The sequence below is a fragment of the Pipistrellus hanaki genome (assembly GCF_964339955.1).
Source record: "Pipistrellus hanaki genome assembly, chromosome: 2".
Taxonomy (NCBI): domain Eukaryota; kingdom Metazoa; phylum Chordata; class Mammalia; order Chiroptera; family Vespertilionidae; genus Pipistrellus; species Pipistrellus hanaki.
In genome coordinates this window covers 173,595,315-173,613,807 of record NC_140504.1, presented here as the reverse complement: position 1 = coordinate 173,613,807, position 18,493 = coordinate 173,595,315, and the positions used below count along the sequence as shown (strand labels likewise).

General features: G+C 46.3%; 1 protein-coding gene across 10 annotated transcripts in view; it reads left to right on the top strand.

Annotated features, from left to right (window-relative positions):
* Positions 1–18,493, top strand: part of ERI3 (ERI1 exoribonuclease family member 3) — a 124,836-nt gene that overhangs the window by 27,711 nt on the left and 78,632 nt on the right. For 9 of the 10 annotated variants that reach the window (XM_084874684.1, XM_084874686.1, XM_084874691.1 and 6 more), the window contains 3 exons: positions 5,256–5,372; positions 11,911–11,970; positions 16,072–16,163. In XM_084874684.1, coding sequence (XP_084730810.1) covers positions 5,298–5,372; positions 11,911–11,970; positions 16,072–16,163 — 227 coding nt within the window. In that variant the 5' untranslated portion in view covers positions 5,256–5,297. Of the gene's footprint in view, positions 1–5,255; positions 5,373–10,733; positions 10,930–11,910; positions 11,971–16,071; positions 16,164–18,493 lie in introns of all 10 variants that reach the window. The other variant, XR_014794187.1, reaches the window with a different exon arrangement.

Genomic DNA, 18,493 nt, shown 5'->3' with positions numbered 1-18,493 from the left:
GCAGCTGTCCTTTTATTGAGGGAGACAGCAGATATAATTGGTTTAGAACCATGGATACTTTGAAAATCTCACATTCTAAGGCTTTGTCCTTAGGTGTGAAGTTGTGGCCAGTTCCCATCTACCATCAGCTTTTTGGGTTTATGGTGCCCTACTTTCTGACAAGCTAGTGGTGCAGGCAACTTCTAGATGGTGTAGAGTGACCAACTGTCCCAATTTTAGCCCTGAAAGTCCTGTGTTCCAGGAAACCCTTGGTCTGGACAAACAGAAAGCTGGGACATTGGTGGTTTTTAGCAGTTGAGGGAGGATAAGAAGCCACTTAGAGATGAGAGGCAGGGGATCAGATAGAAAGTGCTTTGGAGCATTCCATGTTGGGGTTTGAATTCTGGCTTACCATCTTTGTCACCTTAGGTAGATCACCTCTCTGGTCCTACAGAGAGCTTGGTCAAAGCAGAGTGTTTTCAGTTAGAGCCATGAGCTTGGCTTCTGTCTTGCCATTTATCAGCTCCTACATATGTTTACTCATCAAAAGTTGAGAGTGGCCCTAGCTGGTTTGGCTAAGTGGATAGAGCGTCGACTTGTGGACTGAAGGGTCCCGGGTTCAATTCTGATCAAGGGCATGTACCTCAGTTGCAGGATCCTCCTTGGCACAGCCTTGGTTAGGACACATGAAAGAAGCAACCATCAATGTGTTTCTCTTATATCATTATTTATCTCTGTCTTTCTCTCTCTCTTCTACTCTCCCTAAAAAATCAATGGAAAAATAAATACCCTCAGGTGAGGATTAAAAGAACAAACAACAACAAAAAACCACACAAGAAAAACAAACAAAAAAGTTGGGAGTGAAGTCTGCATGCTAGAATGGAGCTGGGTGCTAGAGATGCAAACTGAATATCTTTCATCTAACAAACTTCTTTCTTTCATCGTGGTTCCTGCCCTCCCCGAGCATGGAACATGCCATCATCTGTGTCACGGCAGCCATAGTGGAGGCTCTTTGGTAGCAGTCCGCTAGGACTTTCTGCCTGGATACCACGTTTATTGCTCGGGTAACTTGAGAGCCATCTCTCTTCCTAGGACTGAGCTCCCTAAAGACTAAAAGAATCAAATCTTTCTTGGCCCTTCAAATTTTGAAAGTTGTTAGTCCTATTCTCTTTAAGTCTCATTTTCTCCATTTGTAGTTCTAGCTCTGTCCCTAACTAGCAGTAAAACTTGAGCAAGTGAGAGCTTCTTTTTGGGCCTTCGTTTATTTGTAAAATAGGGATAATAATGATTCCCACTTCATGAGTAGTTGGGATTCTTTGAGATCATTCTGTTAACATTTAGCAGTGTCTGCCACGTAGTAAACAATAGATGGAAGGAACGAAATGATTTCATTTTCCCCACCTCTCCAAGGATGCCCAGACTCTGAGCACCTCATAGAGAGGGGCCACATCTCACTTATTTACCTGTGTCCACACCTAGCCCCTGCCTGGTAAATATTGTAGTAGGTGTTTAATAGTATTAGTGTATGACCTCATGATGATGATGATATGACCTATCTTCCAGAATTAATAAGGGTAAAATAAGAAAATATATTTAAAAGCACACTGTAAACTGAAAAGTCAGACACTTGGTATGTTCCTCCTCTAAGATACCTATCTTAGTGCATTATTCATTATTTGTCCATGTATCTGTCCTGCTCATTAGTCTGCAGACTTCTCCAAAGCGGAGACTACATCCTAATTCTAAATCCCGCTCCAACACCTGTAGTGTCTTGCACACAGTCGATGTTCAGGCTGTTTAGTTGAATGCAAATGTAAGGAATTGTGTAACTATTAATAGGGGAGGAAGAGGGCTGGTAAGTGCAAAATGGTTCTTCTTTCCTTCCTGGCACTACCTTTATACAAGCAGATACTCAATAATCCTTAAAAGCAAAAACAAAAAAACAAAACTTCTTTCTTTCATCATTTTTCATCTTTCTAAGGGAATGATGAAATTGAGTGAGGGAAAAGGAGAAGGGAAAGGAGTAAGTTTTAAATAACTTTCGAGCTGGCACTTAAGCACATCTTCATAAGCTCTTGAAATTAATGTGATCAACCTATAATTTTAGGGTAACCTCTGTGAGTTACCCCTCTTTTTTCATGGAGCTGAGGCTGACTTTTTCCTCCTCTCTAGAAGGGTGATAATAACTATAAGCACTTCAGTTGGCTCTCTTTCCCCAGGGGTGAAGAAGCCAGCAGCAGGAAAGTTTGAAGACAGAGCTGCAATGGGGAAATCCGCAGGCCAAGTTTTCAGAGAATCTACTGGGGATATTGACTCGGTGCTCGCTGGTCAGAACAAGAGCTGAAGCGCTTACTGTTTTATAATAAATACTAATGAAATTTAGATCCATAATAACATTTCAGATATCTAAAACAAGCCACGTGCTTGTAAAAAAACGAAAAGAGATAAACTTTAAGCCATAAATTCTTGGTAATAGAGGGTTTTTTCCTCTTTGTGTTTGATATATATATTTTTGTTTCCAGAGGAATGTCAACCCCTAATTTCATAATGTATCACGGGCTTAAGAAAATTGAATTTAATAAAAGCCAGAGATGAATGACATCTTTAAAGGTCCCAGCACTTGTCTTTATTAGCAGGACAAACTGCAGGTCTCCAAATACTGCTTCTCTCAAAATGAAAGTTTAAATGAAAAGTACAGTTGTGTCACAGGTTAAATTTCATTGTGGGTCCAGCTAACATTGTTAGGGAGGAGCTGGCTGTATTTGTTTCCTGAGACACCAGGGCAGTCAAACTCACCAGGCTATGGAGCTCTTTTTCTTGGGAAAGTATTTCTCTGCTTACTGGGAGATGAAAGATACATTAGAAATTTGGGAGCCAGATAAGCCTGATTCAGATGTGCCCCACCCCAGAGTTGGCTCTTGGAGGCTTTGGAGATCTGAGTTTTCAGAAGGACCAATATGTATGTTGTGTGTGTGTGCGCCTCAACTTTGTTTTTTAGCATAACACTCTTCCACCTGGCCAGTTTTGTAGTGCGTTGCGGAGAATGAGAGGCCAGGGAATTAGGGAACATGTGAGAGGAGAAGCATCACCCAGTCTAAGCAGCAGCCTGGGCCTCCTCTCTGTCCCCCCTTGGCTTCAGCCTTGCAGCCTCCCTTCCTTCCTGTTTTGAGGGGCTCCTGTCAGTTTTCCCATCTTTGGGGATCACCCCAGAGAGACCAGGCAACCAGAACCTTTTTAGTTTCTCCAACATGAAATCTGACTGGCTTGATTTGGTCTTCATTTCTGCTGTACTGTGTTGGATAAAAATGGGTGCTTTAGAAATAAGCCAGATAATAATGAGTACGTTTAGGGAGCTGGAGGAAGGATATCTGGCGACCCTGGAGATTGCCATTTCTCCTGTCTTTCCTTGTGCTTGTTTTCTGAGTGTTACCAGGTACCAACCGCTTCACTGTTGCTTCTTCAGGCTGTCCCTGGACAGAACCAGTTTGCCTTGATTTTAGTGATACTGGAAAGGTTCTCTCCAGAATGGGGGACTTGGGATAGGGATGCTCCTGAACTGACTGCTGGGACCACTGGGTGGGCAGATCTCTCTCTCTCTCTCTCTCTCTCTCTCTCTCTCTCTCTCTCTGTCTGTCTCGCGCACTCTCTCTCTCTCTGTCTCGCACACTCTCGCTCTCTGCAGTGGAGGCCTTTTCCACATGCTAATTTTACTCGGAGGATTTTGCTTTTATTTATTTTTTTATTATTTCCTATTTGTCTCTTCCAGATGTTTTCAGGGCAGTTTTTTTGTGTTGTAAACTAATTCCATTCATGTTTTAAAAATTTATGAAAGCGCTAATAAAAATGTCAAAGTGGTAAAAATGTTAGCTTTTCCTCTGCTTTGATTAAATTTTGCAAACTGTTTTTGAATATTAAAAAGCAATAATTTTTTTTATTCTCTCTGCGCGCCTTCCCTCTTCTCTCTGGTGCGTGTGTGCTCTCTCCTGCCCTCTCCCCCCCTCCAGTGCATTCCTCCCTTCCCAGGAGCGATGTATGAGGCTTGCTGCACAGCCAGCCTTCTGCAAGCCTGTTTGCACACCAGGACCTTGGTGCTGTGCATCTCTATTAAATAACGGACTCAAATTAATCTTGGAGACACCAAACAAATTGTCACTCCTCCTTCTCTTCCATTACATTCCAGTGGACTGGGAAGGGCTGGTTAAGCGATTTGGGGAGGGCGAGCTGCCTAGGGGGAGGGCTTGCTGAAAGAAAGGTGGGAGGCACTAGCTCTTATTACTCTTACTCAGTTTTTGCCTTTTTACTATCCCCTTTGGCTTTATTATGTTTTGTTGTTATTGTTTTTGTAAAAACTAATGAAACTCCTCAGCTCTGTTTAAACTTCATATATAGGAGCCTGTGCATCGGTCTGATGGCTGGACATTCAGGCCCCTTCCAGGGTAGGGACCTGGCTCAGGGGAAGTAAAGGCCTCCTTTTAGGGGCTCCAGTGAACCACTTGGGGAAACTGGGCAGATTGTACTAGTGTCTACCTTCTCCTTTCCAGAGACAACAGGTATGGGGCATGTGTCCAGTCCCTGGAACCTGTGAGCGTATTCACAATGGGAGGGTTAGGGCTTGACTGAGTTTGCATCATCTCAGTCTTGGTTTGGCCTAGCAGGAGGTAATGAGTTCAAAACACTCCCTCATTCTTAACTCTGAGTTATTATTTGAAACTAGAGGCCCAGTGCATGAAATTCGTGCACGGAGGGTGGGGGTCCCCTCAACCTAGCCTGTACCCTCTCCAATCTAGGACATCCCTCTCACAGTCCGGGACTGCTGGCTCCTAACTGCTCAACTGCCTGCCTGCCTGATCACCCCTAACTGCCCCCTGCTGGCCTGGTTGCCCCCAACTGCCCCCCCCCCCCCCCACGCAGCCTGGTTGCCCCAAGCTGCCCCCTCGCCCCCGCACCAACCTAGATGCCCCTTGCTCCCCCTCCCCCCTGCTGGCCTGGTCACTCCTAACTGTCCCCCTGCTGGCCTAATGGCCCCTAAACTGCCTCCTGCCAGCCTGGTCATCCCCAATCGCCCCTCTGCCAGCCTGTTTGCCCCAGACAGCCTGCTCTTCAATCATTTGGTTGTCCCTCACTAACCCCCCTGCTGGCCTCGTCACCCCACCCAGCCTGTGTTCAGTCGTCCATCCAGTTGTTTCGGTTGGTCGTGACAGCCCCTGGCTTTTTATATATTAGGGTGGTTGATTTAAAAACAAACAAACCCTTCTAATGTGTATTTGCCATTCCAGGAAATCATCGAGTTCCCCATCCTGAAGCTAAATGGCCGGACCATGGAGATTGAGTCTACTTTTCACATGTATGTCCAGCCCGTAATCCATCCACAGCTTACTCCCTTCTGCACAGAGGTAAGGGCCCTGGAGGTGGCAGCAATGGCCACTGGGGCAGGAGCTTTTGGGTCATTGGTATATAGGCTCATTAGGGAAAGTTAGGTCTTATCAGCAGTTAAGGCTGGTGCACATTGGACCCAGCAGTTGGCTCTTTACAAAGTCTGCCACTCCATTTGGGCCACTCTGGTCACTGGAGATCCAGGGAGAACAGTGGAACAATCTGTCCCAGTTTCCCCAAACTTTTCCCTTTCTTGTAATCCCTACCCTTCCTGGTGACTGGGCAGTAGGAGTCAAGGAGCAGGATGGTGCTTCTGGGCTCAGATTCTTTCAGTTTGATTTCCCTTAGGATCCCTTGACAGGAGGTGAAGATTTCAGCTTCTTAGAAGGAGAGGTTCGGGGTTTCTTAGCTTTCTGGTGATGTTTCTCTGTCCTGAGGAAAACAGCCCTATGTGAAACATCAGTTGAGTTTGTAGGAAGCACACCATCACCGAGGAAAGAGAAGGGCAATCCAGTGCGGGTATGAGCATAGCCTGGCCAAGGCGGAAATGTCCTTATCCTTGTCCTAGGCTGGTACTGTACTCAGCCACCTTGTCAGCAGGCTAACATTGGCCCCATTTTACAGTCTGGGAAACCGAGATCTTAAATATGCTTGTTGGAGGCTCAAATGAGCCATTGGCAGAGAGGCCCCCATAAGAGTTCTGACTCATGACTATACGGAGAGCCTTTTGTGCCTGCTCTCCCCTGTGATGAGTTGTTATGCTCTGTGGTGGTCACAGGCTGTGGTGAAATCACAAGAATGGTCAAGAATATGTAGTAACAGAGGTGATGGGGGAGCATGAGTCTTTCCAGAATCCTTTCAGAATTTGGGGCTGGATACATGAAGACTTTGTGCCTTCATTTAGAGGCCAACTTTTACATATGAGTGAAACAGGAGGAATGAAGTTCTTGAGAAACCCCGAAACTATCTTGGTTGGAGGAAGCTGGGAAGGGCCTGCCTGCCATGGTGGGAGGGCCCAGATATGGAGTTCAGAGGGCCATTCCTGGGTTCGATGCCAGTGTTTGCTGTCTGACTCAGGTGGGCCTCCGCCTGCCAAGGTGTCTAGTCTCTCAAGTCTTTTGTTGTTCCAGCTAATGACATTGAGGTTCTTTCTCTTTTTTGGGGTCTACTGTTCCCCCCCCCCCCCTTTCCCTGGGAATAACCTATGCCACCAGAGGATACCAATTGTCTTTTTTGCCCCTTTTGAAAAATCAACATTTTAATGATGATGAAAATCCCCTTCCTTAGAGGAGGAAAGGGAAAACTTTCCTTAAATTATCAATAGCTAGTTACCTGAGCCCTCCATGGGCCTGAAAGTGTAGTATCCTCTGTCCTTCTCTTCCTCCCCTCTGTGTGTAACTTCCCCTTGGGGGATCCAGCTCCGGCAAGGCTGCGTGGCATAGACAAGGAGGCCCAGATTTGTCAAGCGTGCTGCCTGTTTAGGACTGGAGCAGGGCACTGCCTGGGCAAGAGTAGATGCTCGATAGTATTGGGAAAGGGGGTTTTTTAGAGTAGGGCTGCTGCCTTTTTTTTTTTTTTTTTTTTTTTTTTTTGAGTGGGGAGGGATTGTTGGATTATGATGAAAACTTCTAGAAAGTTTCACTCAAGGACATATATACTTCATTTGGATGGTACCCTGTTTCCCCGGAAATCAGACAGTGTCTTATATTAATTTTTGCTCCCAAAGATGCGCTAGGTCTTATTTTCAGGGGATGTCTTATTTTTCCATGAAGAAGAATACGGTACACATTTATTGTTAAATGAAAATAAAGGAAATTTATTACCTGTATACAGTACGGTAGTACGGTAGTTGTCAACACAAACCAGACAAACTGTGAATCCTACAGTATCAAGAATTTATTCATTTATTCAATGACAATCATGTCATCATTTTCTGGAACATCATCATAACAATCCAATTCCTGAATTTCCTTGTGAATTTCTTGTGACTCCATTTCTTTCAGAATCAGTGGACCAAATCTTTCATGTTTAGCCTAGAGAGGGCCTTATTTTTGGGGGGATGCCTTATATTTCACTCAGAAGGAAACCTGTAAGTAGGTCTTATTTTCGGGGAAACACGATAGTAGGCACGGTGGAGTTGGGAGATCCTTATTGTGAGTATGAAAGTGTGGCAGGCTTCCAGAGCTCAAAACTCTCCCTGACATGGTCCCTGCCTTTTTGTCCAGCCTCATATCTCCCAGCTTCATCTTCCCCTCACTTCCCTCATCCAAACGTCACCCCCTCACAGTCTGCCTCTGCACATGATGGTCCTTTGCCTGGGTGATGCTCCCTCTCTCCTCCCCCAGCCCTGCTTGTCCCCTAAGACTGTGTTCAGGGAAGGTTGGGTTGTGTTCACCCCAACATACACTGATCATTTACATTCAACTGTAATTATTTATCTTGTCTCCCCACTAAACTCAGTGAGCAGAAACCAGATCTGATCCATCTTTGTCCCATCATTAGGGCCCAGTACCAAGCAAACACTTAATACATGTTCCTTAAATGGATTAATATTGTCAAGGAGTTATTCGACCACACCTTGCCTCTCCTAGAGTAACTGTACTGCTGACTTGCTTTTTTGAGAAGTAAAGTCTTTGGAAAACCTTGGATCATCTAAATATTGCCCTGTCTCCATACCATATGGAACCGCTATGCAGAGAGAGGCATGGACACAGGATGGGGCCATTGTTCTCAGACCTCATCCAACCTGGCAGTAATTGCCCTTCCAGCTAGAGGGACCCTTTCATTAGTAAGTGAGGAACAATCCCAAAGCTCCTGGTTGTGCCTAAGCAGCTCTTCTGGTAGGATTTTCTATCATGCACAAGTTCTTAAGAACTCTGGCGTGTGTATGTATGTGTGTGTGTGTGTGTGTGTACACACAAATGACACATGAGTACACACATGAGCACATGCTAGTATTGGGGAGAAGGAGATAGGCTCAGTACTGGCAGAAGGAAGAGGGATTCTGCTTCGGGTGAGTCTGTAGCCCCCATACAGACACTCTATCTCTCTGTGTGATGAACATGTTACTGGCCTTGAGGTCCTTTCTTACTTTCAGTTGATAGCCTGGAGACATGGTTCTGACAGGGGTAGGATGGGATATATTTCATTCCTTCCCAAGCCCTATCCCTATCACTAGATTCTGCTCCAGCTCATTAGATCTCTGACACCAGCAGCTGGACTGCCACACAGTCCCTGACCATGGGCAGTCTTTTTTGTCATTGTCATTGTCGTGGAAAAAAAAAAACTAGAAAAATACCCATTTTGCTAAATGCCAGTAAAGGGCTTTGTCTTTCACCTGTACTTATAAAGGGTGAGATTTATTGGTCTTTTTGTCTGAGGACAAAGAGTGGGTCTGATTATCAGATTGCACACCAGAGACAAGTGCTTATGTAATCAACAAACTGTCTTGGTGTCAGAATACGATTGTGTTGGAGATAAACTGTGAAAGGAGAAAGTGCTGGATGCTGACATACTATTGGCACCAAGTGTCTTGGGCTGCTTCCTGCAGTTGCTAGTGTTGGCGATGAAGCCAGCTCATTCCTGGACAAAGCCCTTGTGTGGGTAGGGAATCTCAGTAACCAGCCATGTTATCAGTCAGGGTCAAAAGCCCCTCGCCTTGTGGTTTCCGAGTCTGGAGAAGCGGGAGTTAATCTGTAATCCCTCAGTGAAAGGAGCCACAGAACACACATTAATTCTTCCTCTCACCTCTCCTGCTTTAAGTGGTTAAGGTCTTTGAGCTCTGTTTAGCCTGTGAGCTCTGGTTCTCAGCTTAATAATACTTGGCTTTGGTCTAGTACCTTTCATTGTGAGGATGCAAAAGCTTTTTTACAAATATCTATTAACCCAAGTGGAAATGAGCTTAAACTGTAGCATGAAAGATTTAAGTTATGCCTAAGGTAGAACTTCTTGGTAATTATTCTACTAAATTGTCTCTTGTCTCTCTCCCTAATAGCTTGTGGTCTAAGTCTTACAGGTGTCTTACTGGTTGTCAGTATCAGGCAGAGGGACTAACTTTCTTAATTTCACTCCCTCTTCAGCCAGTGCCTTGGCAGAGCTGAAAAGATAATAGTTCATCCTTGGAGGAATTAATAATACAGGGGAATGAGGCCTCCCCCTGGAAGACTGCCTCTAGTTGAACCAAGAGCTCTAGCCTCTGTGTCTCTGGGGTTGAGTCAAGTCCTTTGGGAAGTCAGCTGTAAGCTGTCTTGCTGGACCACAAGTGTGGTATGGGAAGCATGGAGACAGAGGGAGCTGAGCTCACTAGGTTCTTCTCAAACTGGTAATTCTAGGATCACTGACCACTGGGGAGAGTTTGAGAAAGCCCCAGGATCCTAGAGCCCCCTCCCCCACCTCCACGGTGGAAAGAGGTGGGCCTAGTCTGTAGAAGCTCCCACAGAGCAGCGCCTGGTTTTCCTTTTTGGTAGAGTGATTTTTCTCTCCCAAGCCAGGGGTTTTCCTAGGGCCCAGAGCAAATGCTTCTGGGGTACACAGATGCTGACCTAAGTTCCGTCTCCAAGGAGGGAGGGTTCTTGGCAAGGGTGCCATTGGTTTTCTGTGTGTCCGGAAGCCTTTCGGCATTGAGCTCATCTGAGTGACCCTTGGAGGGAGCCAAGAGAAGGAGTAGCCCTCCCTTGTCCCAGAAACTCAGACCAGAGATGAGACTGGCCCGCAGACCCTGCAGCTTTCCAAGAAGTAAGAATGGCTGTGGGCCCTCTTCCAGGATAGTCCTGACCCAGAGCTCTAAGTTTGGGGATGGAGTTCGGTCCTGGAAGAACTAAGCAGGAGAGAAGCTGGGCAGAAAGGGCAGTGGTGGGTACATGGGCGGTAGTCGGTCATCTGGATATGGAACTGGAGTTGGTAACAGGTCTACTCTGGACTCTGGCCCCTGTATGCTGAGGTAAAATATGGCAACTGCCTGCTCAGTGTGGGCTCTGGAAGGTGTACATGCTTTGGGTGGTAGCGGGGCTGGGCATAGGAAAGGGCTGCCAAAAAGAACACAGATCCAGTGAAGGCTTTCATGTTTTCCTCTTCTGCTGACTCCCTAGTTCCTAGAATGGGGCCAGCGCAGTGTAGGCTCTCCATGAATAGTTGTTGACTAAATCAGAGGAGTCTTAGCACTCCAGGCTTAAAGCTGCTGACCCTGGCTCGTCTCCTCCCTGCCCCCAGCCCTCAGTAGACCATCTGTTCTTCTCCTTGGCTCAGCCCTCCCTCTGCTGGGCAATTCTCTGGTCTCCCAAGCAAGGAAAGGGTGTGGAGGTGCCAGCCGGGTGGGCATGCTGTGGGTTAAAGCCTTTTGAAACAACAGTGTAGTTAATCTTTCTAATTTATTTTCCTTTTAGACCATGGGAAGTCTGTAGGCAGCAGCTGTTACCCAATTAAAATACAGATTAATATAAAAACAGTTTCTGGAATATAAAATAGAGTGGCTGTGTCCTTACACTTCCTTAAAATACCACCTAATAATGACTTGATGAACTACAGAAACCCACCTAGAGGAACTCAGCGTTCTTAAAATGAAAATTCCTTCCCTGAAAGGTGTGTATTACCATTCCATGTAAGTCACTGTGAGAAAATAACCTGCCCTCTTAGTGCCAGCGGTTTCTGTGAGTTGGGTATTTGGTATTCATTAAATGTAATTATAGTTTAATTGGAGTTTAATCTGCACCCCCAACACTTAAAAAAAATAAAAAGAAGTATCCAAGCGAACCTTCGATGCTGCTGTCTCTGGAAGTAGCCAGGGGCACAGTGGGCATGGTGATTTCCAGCTGAGTCCTGTTCTGTGGATGCGGACCTCCTGCCTCAGGTCCTTGAGGTGATATGTTCTAGTCTCTGCTTGAGGGTTGTTGTTTTTTTGTGTGTTTTTTTACTACAAAACAAAACACAACAAAACAAAGCAGTAAGCTTGTTTTAACCTAAGCCTGCCCTCGGTGGAGCATAGTCCCGTGAGTCAGAAATTCTCTAGACCAGGTTTGTACCTTAGGCCTTTTTGCCCGAGTTTCCCCATCAGTGAAAGGTGCCTGTTTCCTGCTTGGCTAGTTGGTATTGAGGCTCCAGGGTGGAGCTTGTGGGACCTCCACTGCTGTTAAGTGGGGAAATGCTGGGCATCGAGGCCCAGAGAAGGGGCGGACTTGGAACCAAGTGTGCCTGTCCTATGTGGTTACTGCCTAAGTCTGACAGAAGCTTCTGTGGAGCTTGGAGGTGATTTACTTTAGACTGAAATTTGTGAGGAGTCATTGAGCCTATGGAACACAAAAGACATGCAAATGAAAGCTGAAACAGGTATGAAACATACCCTGTGATCAGCAGGGAGATGTGGATCTATTTCAGGGAAGGATGTTGTCGGGAAGTTTACAGTGTGTCCTGGGGCTTGATTCCCAAAGCTTCTGCCAGGTTCTCAGCCTAAAGCAGTGCAGGGCAGAGTTCTTTACAGTAGGAGGATAAAAACAGGAAGAAAAGGAAAAACAGAAACTCCAGCTTCGAGTTTTCCATTCATGGGCTCTTTCTCTTTCCTTTCAGCTCACCGGGATTATTCAAGCCATGGTGGATGGTCAGCCAAGCCTGCAGCAAGTGCTGGAGGTAGGTTGAATGACCTTTAATTCCTGACCTCTGATCTCTTCCCGCTGCCTTTCTCTCCCGCCCCTCCTGAGAATGTGGCTGTGTAATTTGACTATGATTATGGCTTGATTAGAATAACATTTGCTGTCACATCAGTGACATGCTGTTGAGGGTATTGAACCATTGATCTGTCATCTCCAGCTGTTCCCGTTAGGGTTACTGACAAGATGTCCGAGTGTTGCCAGGAGGCTGGCAGAGAGCCCCCACTCTTTCCAGTGCTGGCCAGTGCTGGCCAGCCTGCACTGGGCACGTTGCATTGGAGGGGGGCTGAGCTGTGGCACTGTGGGACTGGCCCCGGGGACTAGAGGTGTTTTTGTTTAGCTTTAGCGTTGGCTTCTTGTGGCATGTGAGCACTTCATTAACTCACCCAGAACTCCCCATCGATGGCTTTTGTTTGCTGTCGGCTCCTCCAGGAGGTGCGGCTGGGCCCGCCTGCCCCACTGCAGCTTGCTGCTGGATGCATTGTGCTTGTCGGGTGCAGAGGCTGTACTAGGTAATGATTCCTAATCAGAATAATTACAACAATTGCTTGTGTGAGGAAAATCAAATTAAAGGCTTTAGAACCCTTGGCAGAGACCACACTTCTAGGATGTTCTCCTCGGGGAGCTGGAAAAGGTTAGGATGCCTCTTCTTGTGCTCCAGCCTAAGGGAAGGAGGAAGGGCAGTGCTCTGCCTCAGCTTGTCTCCCAGTCCCGCTCTGCCTGGGGGTTTTCAGAGAGGGAGACGGTCCCTCTTCCAGGTCCCACACCCACTCCCTCTCTCTAGGGAGCAGGGAGATTTCCCTGGGTGCTTTATTTATCTTTAAGACCAAAGCACTCATGAGCCCCTGTCAAAGCACAGGAGAAAGCAGACTATGTGGGGAAGAGCAGGGCACATCTGCATTGGAGGTAGTTAGCATAGAGGAAGGAGGGTGGTGGCAGGAGAGGGAGGAAGAGCTGTCTATTTAGCCAAGAGGACCTGTCCCACGGGGAGAGAAGTGCAGACTGAGTTTCCTGAGCTCCGCAGGATGGAACCGGAGCCAGAGAGCCAGGTTTCGGCTTAGCCAGTGGCAGAGTGCTTTTTGTCCCTGACAGTGTGCAAGCCCAGGCTCTGACCATCAGGCTCTGGGCAAGGAGAGGCTTAGGGTACCTAAAGAAGCTATGAGAAGATGAGCTCTGAGGTGTCTCCTAACCCTGTTGTCCCTCTTTTTAACAATTTTTAAGCATATATATTTTTTTTTTATTGATTTCAAAGAGAAAGGGAGAGGGAGAGAGAGAGAGAAATATCAATGAAGAGAAAGAATCATTGATTGGTTGCCTACTGCACACCACCTACTGGAGATCGAGCCTGCAACCCAGGAATGTGCCCTTGACTAGAATTGAACTCTGGACCCTTCACTCCACAGGCCAAATCTCTATCGACTGAGCAAAACCATCGAGGGTTTGTTCCTCTTTTTTTGACAGAAGATTCACTCTTATGTCTGAGGGGCCTCCTCATCATGGACTGCTCCTAGGCTCAAGGAGAAAGAAGGGGCCTATCCTTCCTTCTGTCATAGCCTGCATCCCCAGATAGGGCCGGCTCCCGAGGGAGGGTATAACACAGGCAGCCTGTCCCTGGGACGTCCCTGTTTGGTTGGGGTCTTGGCAGGAAGATGCTTGTTCTGGGCTAGCACCAAACCAGGGCTGGTGGGGTTAAGAATTTTTTCTGTCAGTGGTGCCAGTTGAGGGGAAGATGTGTCTTCAGGAGGCCAGCCCTGGAGAGGAATGCTCAGAGGATTCTAAGTCTCCCCCAGGAAGCTGCTTTTGCTACTTCAGCACACTTTGTGGGGAAAAGGGAAGATTTCTGGCGTCAGCCTGAATAGGGAGACCAGATAAGGAGATCAGACCGGGTTCTGCTGGTTATAGAGCTAAAGAGCTAATTTTTTCTCTTACCCAGGCCCTGAGCAGGTAGTTAGCTAGGTGTTTGCCTGCCTCATTTGTTCTTTTTATTTTTATTTTTTACTTAGCTCATTTGGCCTCTTTCCACCTCCTTTGTCCAGCCTAGAGCCATTAGAGCCAGCAGGGAGAGAGAGGATACAGGAGTGAATGGTGGTCATTCCCTCATCCCAAGACAGGGCCAGTGGATGAACTTTCTAGGCTCCTGAAAACCCATCCATCCACATAGCCATCCACACATTCATGCCCTGCCCATCCACTCATCTATTTACCCATCCATAATCTACCCATCAACCCATCCATCTGTCCATCTGACTTAGGTGTTCTAAGTAGGCTCAGGCTGGGTTCCTTTAGACCTTGGGTAGCTGAAGGGGGTCTGTCCTTAACCTAGCATCCCGCCTTAATTCCTGTTCCTCCTTTCCATGCACTGTGGGCTGGGGTCACATTCCTCCCTACTCATATTCAATCCGAAAATATATGGGTTAGAGATTACCACAGTGAATAAGACAGATAAGAGTCCCTGCCTTCATGGTGCTTATAGTCTGGAAAGGAAGGCTGACATTAAATAGATAATTGCTTCTCAAATACACAATGATTGGGCATGTGCCTTTGTCTTTAGTATTCTTTTCTCCGTTCCACCCTGTCAAGCAAACCCAACTTCTAATTCAAGGACCTTCTTTTAATTTTTTTTTTTTTTTTTTTTTTATAGAGAGAGGAAGGAAGGAAAAGGGATAGAGAGATAGAAACATCAATGAGAGAGAAACATCATTGATTGGCTGCCTCCTGCATGCCTCCTACTGGGGATCGAGCCTGCAACCTGGGCATGTGCCCTGACCAGGAATCGAACCAGTGACCTCTTGGTACATGGATCAGTGCTTAACCACTTAGTCACACTGGCCAGGCTCATTATCTTCTTTCTGAAACCTTTCTGACTCCTTTCTCTATAAATGGTAGAGCTAGCCACTTCCTCCACTTGGTCCTGTAGCATTCTGGTCACTTTTTAATTAATGCATCTATTACATTGTGTTATGATGATCTGCCTCGCTCCCCTTCTTAGTCTACTGTCTATTTTGTATAAGCACTTAAATACATTATTGCATTTAATTCTCAAAACAATCTGTAAGGGGAGTCATCCTACCTCATTTTACAGACGAAGGGAACTGAAGTTCAGAAGGGTTAAATGACTCCCCATCAATGACAGCCAGGATATTGAAGAGCCAAGGTTAGAACCCATATGTGTCTGACTTTCAATTCTGCGTTTCTAACTACTATGCCATATAGCCTTTAAAAACAATCCTCCTGTGTGAGTGGAGTGGTGGTATGATCTGCTGCCCATGCCTGGGATCGTCTGAAAAATAGGCGATGCTTCATGAATTCTTGATAATAATTCTGTCATTATATACTGATTTTAGTATTTGTACTTCCATTGTGAGTGCAAATAATAAAACCATGAAAGGGATGAAGGGAGAACTAGACTCAAAGTGTGTTTAGGAGCAATTTCTTTCCCTACCTAGGTATTGTGCTCAGCCTTCAAAAGAATCTGCTGAATTTTAATCATCAACGAGGAGAGGAGAGATACCAAGTTTGGGGCCGATTATGAGCTTGCTCCCGCCCAGCAAAGGGGCTGCTTCTGCTAGAGTCATGGTGGAAATTAACTTCACTTTCACTTGGGGAATAACCAAATTCATAAGTTTGGTTAATAAACATTTGGTGGGAGGGTCAAGTGAATAAGTGAATGAATGAACCTGTGGGTTGGAGTCTCTGCTTGGGGATCCAGCCTGTTCTCATGGCCCAGGACAGCCCATGTCCATGCTAGACTCTGCCTTTGAGGACCAAAGGTATTTGGATTTACCTGCTAGGATCTGTCCTTATCCTGTCTAGGGTAAGTAACAGGGCTGTGGGGAACCCCTTACCCCCCACCCCAAACACTTTGTCTTGTGGGATCTTCCCATAGGGATTGTCCTGCAAGTGCCTCTGTAGTTCTCAGCCAAGGCTGAGAGCCCAGAGCAGAGCCATGGCTGGATAAGATTACAATTTCCTCCTGCTCTGATTACCAGCAGCTTATCTGCGTTTCACTGTTGTGGCTCTTCATGTACTCAGTGGGGGGGAGAAAGAAAAATCTCATCTATTCTTGTTGTGTACTTTTCAGAGGGTCGATGAGTGGATGGCGAAGGAAGGCCTCTTAGATCCAAACGTCAAGTCCATTTTTGTCACCTGTGGAGACTGGGACTTAAAAATCATGTGAGTATGAGAGGGGCCTGCAGGGTTTTGAATCTGTGGGACCAGTTCTTGCCTTTCACAGAAATAAATGCCCAAACCTATAGGATAGCTGGACCAGGAGTCCCTGGATTTGGGGAGCTTCCAGGATAAGAAGAGGCTTGAGAGCCCTGCCTGCCTCTGGGACAGCTGTTTTTGCCAGGTGTCACTACTTAGGACAGCCCTTCAGATGCAGGGCTACATGTCATTGCCCTGGAAGGAAGAAGTTAAAAGAGGGAATGTAAAGCTGAAACCAGTTTTGTTCAGTGGATAGAGCATCAGCCTGCGGACTGAAAAGTCCCAGGTTCAATTCTGGTCAAGGGCATGTACCTTGGTTGTGGGCACATCCCCAGTAGGGGGTGTGCAAGAGGCAGCTGATTGATGATTCTCTCTCATCGATGTTTCTAGCTCTCTATCCCTCTCTCTTCCTCTCCGTGTAAAAAAAAAAAAAAAAAAAAAAAATATATATATATATATATATATATATATATATATATATATATATATATATATATATTTAAAGAGGGAATAGGAACTCATTTTATAACCATAGGTACTCTTATTTCTATTTTTATAGGTAAGAAGATAAGAGAAAAAAGAGGTTAACTAACTAGTCCAAGACACCCAGGGCCAGGATTCAAACCAGGCAACCTGTCTCCAGGGCCCTTTCTCTTAACCATTATACTGTGTTATCCACCCCCACCCACCCACCCCCGCCCCTTATATGGAATAGGTCTTGATGATCCAACTGAGAGCCAAGTATAGAATGAGAGAGGGCTGCTTCTAGTCACCAGTTTCCTCTGTTCTCCTTTGTCCCATTGCTTTTTCTCCTTTGTCTCCTGATTCTGGAAGACAAAACTGGTTCCTTTGCTGGGCTGACACTTCTGACTCTTGTCTGTCCTCATGGATACCTGGCTTCAGACAGCCCCCAGGGAACTAAAGTGGGGTGGAGGTGGTAGGGGCATTGTTTGCTGAGGACTGATAGAATCAATAACTCTGTGTTCTTTGTGACTGATGGAGGTGGCAAGCATTTGTGTGTGTGTGTGTGTGTGTGTGTGTGTGTGTGTGTGTGAGAGAGAGAGAGAGAGAGAGAGAGAGAGAGAGAGAGAGAGTGTGTGTGTTTATATACGAGCATACACACACATGCACCTATGCTTTTGAGCATAGCATGGGATATTGGTGGGGAGTTGGAAGTAGTGGTTCTGGAGTGATATTTCCTACCAAATCAGGCATTGTTTTCTCACCAAGGTCCTTTTTATGCCTTTTGGATACTGAGCATTGAGGCAAAGCTATGCACCCAGCTTGATGGATGTCAGGCCTGCAATTGGATACCAACTCTCTAGGTGAGACAGGAGGAAGAAAAATAAGCCCAGATCGCATAAACACCCACACACCTCATCTCCCACATCCCTTAGGTCATGTACACACACTGGCTTCACACTCCAGGTGTGCACACACAGCTCCCACAGCGCCAGGGGATCTCTGTGCTCCCCGATAACACCCATCAGTCAGGGAAATTATACAGGCTGGGCTGGTATGAATCAGAGGCGGGCTCCATGGAGAAAGGAGGAGGAAGGCTGTTGTTCTTGTTTAAGGTATCCTGGCAGCTTTGAGCACTTGAAGGAGAGAAGGACTTGCGTGGAGCTCCATAGCACAGGAGAAGCTATTTGGGGTCGGGCAGAGTGCAGGCTAATACTGGACTGAGGCTCCTGTGGTCCAGTCCAGAGGCCTGGTTCCTCCAGGTAGCCTCCCAGGGCTCCCACTCTTCTAGTGGTTTTCTGCTTGTCTTTGGCATGTTCATGTCATACAACCCACATTTCAGAATCTCTTGTGTTGATTGTGACTGGCATGTACATACACAAGGTGGGGCAAAAGTAGGTTTACAGCTGTTCCTGTGGGAAATAAAACCGTAATTAGTAACAATACAAGAATAAACTCTGTGTCTCATGTTCTCGCAGTATGAACAGCTACTTTTGCCCCATCCTGTATGTGCATATGAAAACGTTCCTGGGCATGAGGTTGGGGACTACATGGCTGGGCCCCCTGGGCATGAAGTCTGGCCCACTTTGGCCTGCAGTAGCAGTTCAGCCATTGGCATGGTGGGCCCTGGCAGATTTAGGTGACTCCAGAAGCTGCTCTGGGGCTTCACAAGCAATGATGTAATCAAGAAGATGTGATCTAGTTTGGGGATTGGGTTGTTCAATCTAAGCATATATGGAAGGGAACCACTTTTTCATGAGTACGTAGCCATATGTCATCCGGTCCTCCTATCTTCCTTCGTAGGAGATAGTATCACTTTAAAGCTGAAATGAACA